Raw genomic sequence first — 12,985 nt, 5'->3', positions numbered from 1 at the left:
GATAGCCACTGGGCCCGATGACGTCACCAACGTCATGGACGTCGTGACGTCAGAGGGAGTCCCAATCCACCCCTCAGCGCTGCCTGGCACTGATTGGCCAGGCTGCGCAGGGGTCTCGGGGGAAGGGACACCCTCTAACACGGCGAGCGGCGGTGAATCGGCGGCGGCAAAATACTTTTTGCCACAACCCCTTAACAAGCATGCAGATCAGGTGCTCTGACTGAAGTCAGACTAGATTAGCCACATGCTTATTTCAGGTGTGTGATTCAGCCACTACTGTAGCCAAAGAAATTAGTAGGCATGGGCGTCCGCACGTTAGGCAAAATGGGGTGTACGCTCCCCCGGGCCGCCAGCTACCCCCACCCAATCCCCTGGCCGCCCCCCGCTGCCTAGTGACAGCAGGCAGCCCAGCGTCAGACCTCTGATCAGCCGGCCACAAGTGAGTGCGGGCACTTGGACACCACACTGATATGGGGAAGTGACATCACTTCCGCATATCCAACGTGGCGTTCACAGAGTACTGTGCGCCCGCTCTCACTGGTCGCTGGTTGATTCTGAGGTCTGACTCTGGCTGCTGCTGTCACTACCTAAACTCGGGGGAATCTGTCACTACCTAAACTGGGGGGCACCTGTCACTACCTAAACTGGGGGGCTCCTGTCACTACCTAAACTGGGGGGCCCTGTCACTACCTAAACTGGGGGGCCCTGTCACTACCTAAACTGGGAGGCACCTGTCACTACCTAAACTGGGGGGCCCTGTCACTACTTAAACTGAGAGGTACCTGTCACTACCTAAACTTGGGGGAATCTGTCACTACCTAAACTCGGGGGGGGAACCTGTCACTACTTAAACTCGGGGGAATCTGTCACTACCTAAACTGGGGGGCACCTTTCACTACCTAAACTGGGGGGCTCCTGTCACTACCTAAACTGGGGGGCCCTGTCACTACTTAAACTGAGGGGCACCTGTCACTACCTTAATTGGGGGGCACATGTAACTACCTAAACTGGGGGGCTCCTGTCACTACCTAAACTCGGGGGAATCTGCCACTGCCTAAACTGGGGGGCACCTGTCACAACCTAAACTGGGGGGCACCTGTCACTACCTAAACTCGGGGGAATCTGTCACTACCTAAACTGGGGGGCACATGTAACTACCTAAACTGGGGGGGCCCTGTCACTACCTAAACTGGGGGGCTCCTGTCACTACCTAAACTCAGGGGAATCTGTCACTACCTAAACTCGGGGGGCACCTGTCACTACCTTAACTGGGGGACACATGTAACTACCTAAACTGGGGGGCACCTGTCACTACCTAAACTGGGGGGCTCCTGTCACTACCTATACTCGGTTGAATCTGTCACTATCTAAACTGGGGGGCACCTGTCACTACCTAAACTGGGGGGCTCCTGTCACTATCTAAACTGGGGTGAATCTGTCACTACCTACCTAAACTGGGGGGCACCTGTGTCGGAGGCACTCTCAATCTAATTCCTGCTATAGTCCTAGTCTAATGTTCCATCAATGCTAAGTTCATGTAAATTTGGCTCCACCCGTGACCACACCTACATCCTGGTCTATGACGACGCCCATTTTTTGGCCGCACTACTGTACCAATTTTGGTCACAGTGCACGCAAGTTTCTCTCCGCATGGTTCCCCCCCCTCCCCTGGAAAATTTTCTGCAGACACTCATGTCAGTAGGACTGCCGGGCAACTGGTGTTGTTTAAAAGGAAACATCCATGTCTCTCTCAGTTTAGGTTCCCTTTAAAAGATCATACAAGCTGCATCTAAACTGGAGTGTTGACCAGGGCCGGATTTGTACTCTTTAGTGCCCAAGGCCACTGTCAGCAGCCACCCCCCTTAGCCAGATAACCCTCCCCCTCCAATTTAGGTAGCCAGATAACCCTTCCTCCTCCCTCCAGTATAGGTAGCCAGATGACCCTTACCCCCTCTCCCCACCAGTTTAGATAGTCAGATGACTGCCCTCTTTTCTCCAGTATAGGTATTCTTATGACTCCTCCCACCTTCCCTCTAGTATAAGTAGCCAGATAACCCTCCCCCCTTCCGTGTAGACAGCCTAATTACCCATTGTCTCCAATATAGGTAGCCAGGTGATCTTTCACTTCCCCCTAGTATAACCTGCTGCCCACCCACCCTTGATCCTGTGGTGCCCTAGGCCATGGCCTATGTGGCCTTGTCTTAAATCCGGCCCTGGTGTTGACAGGATGTCTTAATGCTTTATTAGTGTCCCAAAAAATGTCATCTGTTGAGATTTATGATTTGTATTTTCTCTGTAATATCTCCCATCGACATACCTGAAATATGCTTCTACTACCATCTATCATAAACCTTTACAGTACTATGCTTTGAAGTTTATTAGGAACAATCACACCCAACATTCCAGCTTGGGGCACCTCGACGATTAAAACATGGAATGGAATGTAATGTGATAGGCTGTTCCTTAAAGGAAAAACAAAGGCGGAGTCACCTTGTCTTATTGTAGCAGCAGGGTAATTACATAAGTAGTTACATCTCATATAATGATGGGTGGAGAACAGGAATACCCTGCAGGTGCAGCAGCAGCAGGTCTTAACTCACTCTTGCATTAAATAGCACATTTAAAATTTAGGAGCTCTCTATAATATATGTGACACAATGCTGAAGCTCAACTCTAAGGGGAAAAATAGTGTTAGTATTTTAGTGGTGGATATTCACTTTTTGATTGTTACTGTTGTCTGTGACCCCACAGGAAGAATTTGCCTTACTTCCTCTTATGAAAGGATGTGGGCAAAGCTCTCAGCAGGGCAGAGTTAGAGTTTCTATCATGTTTTTTTTTTTTTTTTATTGCTGTTAATCGTTCCAGATACGTACAGTTGATAAAGGCGCCTGTTTAAAATGGCTCAGGATAGCAGTAGTAGAATATTGGTATATTTACTGATATTCTGCTACCTCAGTTATATAATAAAATATTGGAAATATTTACTGATATTTTATTACGATCTAACTTCCCTTTACTCTCACACATAACCCTCCCCTGATGGTGCATAACACTCAAACCCCCCACCCCCTGATGGGCAACTAACTAACTAAAGAGACATTGAAGCATTATACTTTACCTCATTCAGGAGGCGAGACAGGTCCTCTTCACTACTCTTCAGTGTACAAGATCCAATCACCATGCATGTGGTTTCCATCCCTGTCACATGACATGCAGGGACGGAAGCTGCATAATGATTGGCTGTACGGGGCTTGTACACTGAAGTGGGGAAAAAAGAGGACCTGTCCCGCCACCAGAAGCAGCTAATGTATGACGCTCCGCTGCCATTGCTGCTCTGCATTACATACAGGAATGGGCCCCCTTAACCCCAGCCAACAGACCTCTGTTGGCGAAGGGGGGGGGGGTCGGTAAAATGTAGTAACGGCCCAGATATTAAGTGCATCCCATAAGACCTGCCATTTCGGGGATTTCACCTAATTGTCCACTGACACAATGTAACCCTGAGCATACACGGCTCGATTTTGCCGCTCGATTCTCCCGCTCGATCGATTCCCTGCTCGTTTCCGCAGGCGATTCTCTTATCTTCCGCTCATTTTTCCTATCTTTTTGCATTGTCCTCAATGCAGAATCAAGTAGCAAAACGATCGGGCGGGAGATCGGACGTGTCGGAAATTATCTATCGAACCATCTAATTGTCTCCGAATTGAGCTGTGTATTCCCAGCATAAGATCCTTCAAGTGAATGTAAATGATTAAAAAAGTGATTAAAAAAACAAACAAACAACAAACTAACAGAGACGGAAGGAGAGCGAAGGCTCTGGGTCCTGTAGAGCCTTCCCGTTCCTCTCCCGGGTCCCTCGTTCCACCGCTGCCAACCTCTTTAGCAGTATTTGACCAATCGGTCGGAGACTGCTCTCTTCCACCGCGATGCTCTCGAAGACGGACGGCTCCGTACTGCGCCGGCGTGAGCATGCTCACTGATGCAGGTACACTATAGAGCCGTCCATCTTTTGGATCACTTGAGCTCCTAAAGACTTCCAAAGCCTCCCACGGGAGTAGATTCGAATGAGGTGACAGCGTTGGAATGAGGGGACGGGACCGTGAGAGGAACTGGAACAGTAGAACAGAGCCACCCATCTTCAAATAATGCTACCAGAGGAGCCAGTACTGGAACGCAGGGAACGGGAGGAGAACGGGAAGGCTCTATAGGACCCAGAGCCTTCCCTCTCCTTAGGTAAGATTCTGTTTGTTTTTTTAGTTTTCTTTACCTTGGCTTTAAGCTCAATATTTCCTGCTTTTAACACTTCACATTTGAGGACTGACTATTCACACTCTGCCTTTATTTTATCTCACTTCCTGACCTAGGCCAGATTGAGATTTATACTTTTAGCTGCCTGTAGGCCAAGTATTTGGGGCTCCCCTATAATGTGCAGGTGCAGCCCCCTCTTCCATGTGTATCATCCATGTACTGCAGCCCCTCTCTTTCATCAACAGCTCCCTTGGGCTTTAAATTCCCATGTGTTGCTCCCTATTCTCGGCCTCCTCTTTCATATATAGCAACCCCTCTTTCATTACCAGATGCCCCATTTGCCCCCCCCCCCCCCCAAACAAACAAACAGATTCTCACCTAAGGAGAGGGAAGGCTCTGGGTCCTATAGAGCCTTCCCGTTCTCCTCCCGGTCCCTGCGTTCCATCACTGGCTCCCCTGGTAGCATTATTCGACCTAAGATGGGTGGCTGCGCACTGACTGCACCTGCGCTAGCGTGCTCTCTCTCGCACTCATGCATGCGCAGTACAGAGCCGGCCACCTTAAGGGTCACTTGGGCTCCCGAAGATGTCCGAAGCCTCCCACAGCGGGGGATAAAAATGGAGGAGGCAGCGCTGGAACAGGAACGCTCTGTAGAACCCAGAGCCTTCCCTCTCCTTAGGTAACTATCTGTTTTGTTTTTTTTCCGTTTCCCATTAGCTTTATGGAGTGCTCCATGTCCGCGACATCATGACATGAGTGGAAAGGAGGTGAAATGACTGCATTACAAGACGAAACATCAGTTGTATTTTATCATAAAACGCTGTGTACCAAGCACATTTGATACAGTTGATCATTAATACATTACATTATTTACAATGTATATATACAAATGGTACACAAAAATTTAGGGTAACAGCCCTCTTAAAGTGCACCGGTTAGCAACGCACCATAAAGTTGAGCTCTTACCTTCATTTCAAATGGAACTTCAGACTCTAAAGCTATAAGCACATACTTCATTTCTGTCGTCTAAAGTGATTACTCTTGATTGTTGGATTTCAGTTTTGTAAAGATTGCTGTACAGAGGTGCCAGGCTCTTTTACTGACCACATATGCTATTACTCCGTTGTTATTGCCTGATGAAGCAGGATCAAACCTGCGAAACGCGTTGCATTGTCCCTCGGAGTATGTAAATAAACTTGTTGTATTTCACAAACACGTTGGCAATTTTTGTGTCTGCTTGGAGGAGGTAAGTCTACCACTGCCTCCTCATGTTTTAAACTTTTTAGATAATAGGATAACAGAGGCGCCAATAGGATAAAAAACACTAAAAGAACTTAAAAACCCATCTTGGTAATAGAGGAGGCAGTGGTGGACTCACCCCCTCCAAGCAGAACACACGACTGTGGATTTTCAGTCAAAACAATTTTATTGGATACTCCAAATAAAGTGCAACGCGTTTCACAGGATACAAACCCGCTTCATCAGGCAATAACAGATAGGAGTAAACAGCATCTGCCAGTATCATTAACACTGAGCGCCTCTTCACAGTAAACAGCATCTGCCAGTATCATTAACACTGAGCGCCTCTTCACAGAGGCGCTCAGTGTTAATGATACTGGCAGATGCTGTTTACTCCTATCTGTTATTGCCTGATGAAGCGGGTTTGTATCCCGTGAAACGCGTTGCACTTTATTTGGAGTATCCAATAAAATTGTTTTGACTGAAAATCCACAGTCGTGTGTTCTGCTTGGAGGGGGTGAGTCCACCACTGCCTCCTCTATTACCAAGATGGGTTTTTAAGTTCTTTTAGTGTTTTTTATCCTATTGGCGCCTCTGTTATCCTATTATCTACATCAAGTCCACCCTTGGTGGAGGGTTGTACCCTTCCTTCTTCAACTACAGAGAGCGACTTTTTAATCCTGAGTGGGGTCAGGACAATATCCCCACCTGCTTTGACAGTGGTTGCCTACTTGGTAACCCTGGTTTGTGAGTATTAAATTAATATTATTACTCTACCAATTATACCTTACCAGTACATACTACACTATATTGGGCTCTTGGTGTTCTCTCTTTTTTTAAACTTTTTAGATTATTTTATCCTTTTGGTGCCTCTGTATCTATACTACGCTGTACAGAGAAGATGCTCAGCTCTCTCTTGAGCAGCCTGTTCTATGGAAAGGGGAGGACCATACTGTAGCAACTTCAGTAGGGTGGTAGCTATTGGTCCAACATGGTGAACATCAACAACATTGGGGGGCATCCCTACACATTCTAGATGGACAGCCTATATGGTTACAAATGATGGTATTGGCCAAGGAAGATCTAAAATGCGAAAGTAGCTTAAATAAAGTCACAGGCAACGCCAATCAGTTGTCTGTTGTTATAATAGAGGCTACTGGCATTTTAATTGAACAGTATGTAAAAGTACCTTCATCAGAACCAAGTGTGGAAGAGGAGGGTCCCATGGGCATGTGACGGACTGCCAATCTGCTAAACCATACTGCATTACCGCAACGCTGTATTTTTAGCCCAATCACAGAACTCGGAAGTATTTGGCCAATCAGAGAATGCAAAAAAAAATGAAAAAAAAAGGGATTCCTCGGAAATCGGTAATCCATGGAATTGTATTGGCGGAAATCGGAATTTCCTTGGAATCAGAAATCGGCATTTCCAACCTTTCCTAGCAGGAGGATCTATTCTGTGCAGCAATAAGCAGAACAAACTTAAAACTAGAACACAACGAGCACCATTGTTCTGCACTGAGGGGCAGGGTCGGACTGGGACACTGGCGGCCCACCAAAGAAATTTCAGCCTGGGGCCCACACATCCTATAATTGCGGTGAAAAAAGGGCATGACCATGCACCGGAAGGTGGGCGTGGTCATGATGTATTATGGACAGGGCCAAATGTACATGATCTTAGCAGCATGGTAATTCAGAGACACTGTTGCCCAGCAAAACTTTGCATAGAGTCCCCTCCTTCAATATAAAGTAATGTCCTACTTTGCAGAGGTTGCGACCGCAGAGGTTGCAGAGGTTGCGACCGCATCGGGCCCTTGGGCCAAAGGGCCCTCCCTCAACTACAGTATTACCTCTCTATTGGTCCTGTGCTCATAATAATCCCTTCATCATTAACAAGCTATTTCCCATCCCCTTCTTGCACCTCTGACATTGTAGTAGCCATTGGCCGGTTTTGGTGCGCCGTATCAATTGTTATGTATAGAGTGCTTGGGGGCCCCATTGTAAAATTTGCATTGAGGCCTACAGCTCCTTAGCTACGTCACTGCTCTCAGCATGAGTGATTACAGCAATGAGAAAAGAATTTTTGTGCTGCAGGCAGCAATTGGAGGGAGGGGGCCCACCAGAGACCCAGAGGCAGGGACCACCGAGGGAAAAAACTGTACTACTGTGGCCCAGTCCGACCCTGCTGAGGGGGATTTATGAAGAGAAATGCGAAATAAATAATATTTGGAGTAAAAGTGAGGGCTGGTGCACACCTAGAAGCGCTAGTGTAATCGCAAACGCTAAGAAGTGACTTTTCTAAGCAATTCTAAGCATGTGCCTGGCGATTTTCTAGTTATGCCTAGCGATTTTTTGGGAGTGTTTTGGTGTACCAATTTTTTTTTTTTTGTACATTAGAGCTGGAAGTGTACAGCTTTTGTAAAAAAATAAAATAAATAGAAAGTCTGGATAGGAAGTTAGGACTATTATCTCCAACGGAAACAAAGATAACAAAAAAAGCTAAAAAAGTTTTTAAGGCGGACCTGAACTCAGAACTGCCTCTCTGCTCTCAAAGTTAAGCAACAACATAAAAAGAAAAATATTTCTTTGTTACAGCTGATACAAATCCTGTAACATATCTACTCCCTGCTTTCATGGAAGCAGACATAGGGTTAACATCCTGTGTTTACAAATTAGCTGCTCTGTCGACGCAGCCAGCTGACACAACTGAAAGATCAAATTACGGTTGTGATTAGTAACAGATAAGAGGGAATTAGACAGGCTAAACTCTCTGAATACATACAGGGTGCATTTTTCTATGTTTTCCTTCTGTCCTGTGCAAGAGTTCAGGTCCACTTTAACCTCTTCCACTGTATAAAAATAGATGTGAACAATCGCATATGAAAATTAACAGCATAACTAGAAGCTGCCTGAAGGTCAAAATTTTTAACCATTCTAAAGTTTGGGGGAGATGTAAGAAAGTGTCAACTGAGATGAAGGGCTTCATTAGTGGTCAGTGAAGCCATCCACCACATTAGAACTAACAGACAGCCTTGAAAGGTCAGAGAAGAGGGACTTCCTCTCAACACTGGAAGACTTCCTCTTGGCATGCTTAGTTACATTAGCACTTCTACTAGGTGTATCGCCACAGCAACAAATCACTCTGCCACACTGTTTTTACTGCAGGTAATCTCTGATCTTCATAGGCTCAGCTTCTATTGTCAATGTGTTCTTCAAGGTCCTTTTAAAGTTTGCTTGGATTAAATAGGATGGCACATAAAGCAATGATGGTGCATGAAGCAGGTACCCAGAATACACCTCTACTATTCTTCTTGTGCAAATGAAACATGAAACACCTGTAACCCGTAGCAACAAAATATATGTCAGTGATGTCCCTAATCAGAGCCTTCAGCAGGGCCGGCCCGCTCATGAGGCGGGGTGAAACGTTTGCCTCAGGCGGCGAACTTCTAGGGGTGGCACCTGCCCGTCCGTCGGTGCAGGGGGCCGGCCGCCGAGCCGGAGGGGTAGCGGGCAGGACGGGGGTATTGGGCCTAGCGGTGGGGAGGAGGGTCGGACCCCCCCCCCCCTCCCTCGCCTGGGTCCCCCGATCGAGCGCTCCCCTCCATTTTTTTTATAAATTTGCCTCAGGCGGCAAAAAGTCTAGGGCCGGCCCTGGCCTTCAGACATGCCCAAACTGTGTATTCCATTGTTTGAACTAATGCACAATAACAGCTACTCCCAAATAGATACACAACAGAGAGAGGAAACAGGAAGCTCAGCTCACAGTAATGTCCTAAGTGTAAGTTGGAAAGGTATTGAAGTGGTATCCCCCCAGACAGGGCTAATGACAGCAATAAACACCCGGTGGTGGATATAACCTTTCATGCCACTTTGCCAAACATTTAAAGACATGTAGGCTGAAACTAAGCTTTAACACCATTATTTGCACACTCCATGTTAATGCTGGTTGTTTATCTGGAATGTAAGAATCACAAGGGAGCTTCCTCCTCTTCCACTGGCTTCTGAAGACCAGGAATCAGTCGCAGGAAATGCTTCCTGATACTTCCTCTTCTGGCTTTTCGAGGCAATGTCCCAAAGAAATTCGAGAGGCTTATGGAGTCCCAGTTTGGAGACATCGATTCACTTTCGCTACTAGTTATACTGATGCTCCTGTGTCGCAATAAGGAGGACTTCCTCAGGGAAAGTCCGTTAAACTTTAAGGAGAGATTGTCTTCCTCGATACTAGACTGCCGACTGAAAGCCTCTGTTCCTGAGTCCTCCTCATACTCGGAGGTGGAGCCCAAGCCGTCCTCACTGAGTGATAGCGATCCAATATAGCTCTTGCTGCTGCTGGAACTGGACATCCTATGTTTATTCAGGAAGGAACAAGCCGTAGGAGTGCTGAGTACCTTTGCCTGGAGACTGCTAAGCTCTTCCCGTACTTTTTGCTCATTTACCGTCCCTGAGGAACAAAAAATATATTAAAAATGAGTGATCAGACAACCCCAGTCACTGAGAGCGAAACTAAGGAAAGTGTCTTGTGTCAGAAACCTTTCTTCATTTTATTATGTGAAATAGTGAAAAGGTCACTTTGACAGTTCATGGCTTTTTAACACTCAGTCTGATATATTGGTATTCTTACTGTATACATTTGAATGTCATACATATTTGTAATTAACTCACTACAAATATCAGTTGCTATAGTTATGTTTAATACAATATTAACGGGGACCTGATGTGAAATGTAACATGATGAGATAAACGTGTTTGTACAGTCCCAATCCTACTAGAGCTGGATTCAGTTCCTTTTTTTAACCTGACTGTAAGGGTTAAAGAGACTCAGAGACGAAAAGTATAATAAATGTATACATACCTGGGGCTTCCTCCAGCCCCATCAGCCTGGATCGCTCCCACGCCGCCGTCCTCCGCCGCCTCTATCGCCGGTACCGGGCCCCGTCACTTCGGCCAGTCAGGGCCAGTCGAAGCAAGCACAGTGCGCTCCCTCCATATTGCGCAGGCGTATGCGTAAAGCAGGCACCGGCAAGACAGAAGGAGTCCCTGCGCATGCGTACAACTGGCCACGTCCAGCAGAAGTGACAAGACCCGGTACCGGCAATAGAGGCGGCGGAGAGCGGTGGCGTGGGCATGATCCATGCTTATGGGGTTGGAGGAAGCCCCAGGTATGTATAAATGTATTATACTTTTTCGTCTCTCTGAGTCCCTTTTAAGAATCTAGGGCTCTAAATAACAGTTTCTCTGCAGTTGCGATAAGTTGGACTGCAGCGTAACTCTCACTGATTGCTAGTTAAAGGTTGAAATTTAACCTGTAAATACTATATTCAATTGGGGGATTCCAGGAAAAAAAAAAACATATTTAGTAATAGAACTATAGATTTGGGTTTGCATTTAAAATAAACTGTGGGTGAAAAACATTCTCCTCAGACTCTTAACCTCCCTGGCGGTAAGCCCGAGCTGAGCTCGGGCTATGCCGCCGGGAGGCACCGCTCAGGCCCCGCTGGGCCGATTTGCATAATTTTTTTTTTTGTTACACGCAGCTAGCACTTTGCTAGCTGCGTGTAACCTCCGATCGCCGCCGCTGCCCGCCGATCCGCCGCTATACCCGTCGCTGCAGCCGCCCCCCCCCCCAGACCCCGTGCGCTGCCTGGCCAATCAGTGCCAGGCAGCGCCGTGGGGTGGATCGGATTCCCCTTTGACGTCACGACGTCAATGACGTCGGTGACGTCATCCCGCCCCGTCGCCATGGCGACGGGGGAAGCCCTCCAAGAGATCCCGTTCTTTGAACGGGATCTCTTGATCTCCGTTCGCCGGCGGCGATCGGAGGGGCTGGGGGGATGCCGCTCAGCAGCGGCTATCATGTAGCGAGACATTGTCTCGCTACATGAAAAAAAAAAAAAAAATTAAAAAAAAGGTATTTGCTGCCCCCTGGCGGATTTTAACAAACCGCCAGGGAGGTTAATGGAATGCACAATGGATTTTATTTTCCTTTAAAACTGTTTACTATGTTTAAAGTGAACCTGAGGTGAGGTGAGGATTCCTACCTAAGAAGTGAGAAGGCTCTGGATACTATAGAGCATTCCTGTTCCTTTGTGCTGGCCGTCGGTCCTGCTAGGTTTAATAGCGCTTTGGAGGTCTTCAGGAAGTCTTTGGAAGTACTGGAAGATCTGTACTGCGTATTTGCAAGCTTGGACTCTTGCATGTGCAATACGGATCATGTACTCGTTGTCGGTAGTACTTCTGATGGCTTCCCAAAGACTCCTGGGCTCTTATTCAATTCCCTTTTCACCTAATTTTTCATCTTCTGTTTAAAATAACTTTTCAACAATCTGCCATTGAAAAAGTACCAAAAAGTAGGAGAAAAAGTACTATTGAAAATTATTTTAAGTATTTTCTTGCTCGCTGTTGGTTTAAAAGTAGTGAAAACATCACACAGTAGAAAAAATTGCATATTGGCCACGAGGGATTAGCAGAACGAGTAAGTGTAAGGGGGGATGGTGCTGGACTGATGGGCAGCATAGAGGAACAAAAGGCTCTATAGTATCCAGAGTCTTCTTAGGTAAGTGTTCTCATTTCAGGTTTGCTTTATTGCTAAAAAAAAGAAAAAAGAAAAAAGTTTTGGGGTTTATTTGTTTTTTTTTTTGTTTTTTTCTTTACACAACCCTTAGCTGAGAGGGATATGGAGGCTGCCATATTCATTTCCTTTTAAATAATACCAGTTGCCTGGCTGTGCTGCCTCTAATACCTTTAGCCACAGACCATGAACAAGCATGCAGATCAGATGTTTCTCATTAAAGTCTGGCTGGATTAGCTGCATGCTTGTTTCATTTGTGTGATTCCAACACCACTGGGGCAAAAGAAATCAGCAGGGCTGCCAGGCAACTGGTACTGTTTAACCACTTGCCGACCGCGCACTCATACCGCGCGTCGGCAAAGTGGCAGCTGCAGGACCAGCGACGCAGTTCTGCGTCGCCGGCTGCAGGCTAATTAATCAGGAAGCAGCCGCTCGCGCGAGCGGCTGCTTCCTGTCAATTCACGGTGGGGGGCTCCGTGAATAGCCTGCGGGCCGCCGATCGCGGCTCGCAGGCTAAATGTAAACACAAGCGGAAATAATCCGCTTTGTTTACATTGTACGGCGCTGCTGCACAGCAGCGCCGTAAGGCAGATCGGCGATCCCCGGCCGATCCCGGGGATCGCCGCCATGTGACAGGGGACGTCCTGTCACAGGCTGCACAGGACGGATAGCGTCCTGTGCAGCCCCGATCACCAGGGGGCCAGGTAGGAGAGGGGGAAGCGGAATTTCGCCGCGGAGGGGGGCTTTGAGGTGCCCCCCCCCGCCAGCCACACGCAGGCAGGAGAGATCGGACCCCCCCAGCACATCATCCCCCTAGTGGGGAAAAAAGGGGGGTGATCTGATCTCTCTGCCTGGTGTTTGATCTGTGCTGGGGGCTGTAGAGCCCACCCAGCACAGATCACAGAATTCAACGCTGGTCCTTAAGGGG

General features: G+C 47.4%; 1 protein-coding gene across 2 annotated transcripts in view; it reads right to left on the bottom strand.

Annotated features, from left to right (window-relative positions):
- Positions 1-9,425: 9,425 nt before the first annotated feature.
- CYTIP (cytohesin 1 interacting protein) overlaps positions 9,426-12,985 on the bottom strand; it is a 50,517-nt gene continuing 46,957 nt past the window's right edge. For both annotated transcript variants that reach the window (XM_068245751.1, XM_068245752.1), the window contains one exon: positions 9,426-9,930. In XM_068245751.1, the coding sequence (XP_068101852.1) occupies positions 9,458-9,930 (473 nt within the window). In that variant the 3' untranslated portion in view covers positions 9,426-9,457. The remainder of the gene's footprint in view (positions 9,931-12,985) is intronic.

The sequence above is a fragment of the Hyperolius riggenbachi genome, chromosome 7, assembly GCF_040937935.1.
Source record: "Hyperolius riggenbachi isolate aHypRig1 chromosome 7, aHypRig1.pri, whole genome shotgun sequence".
NCBI classification, from domain to species: domain Eukaryota; kingdom Metazoa; phylum Chordata; class Amphibia; order Anura; family Hyperoliidae; genus Hyperolius; species Hyperolius riggenbachi.
Note: the sequence above shows the minus strand (reverse complement) of the source record. Positions and strands in the feature narration are given on the sequence as shown.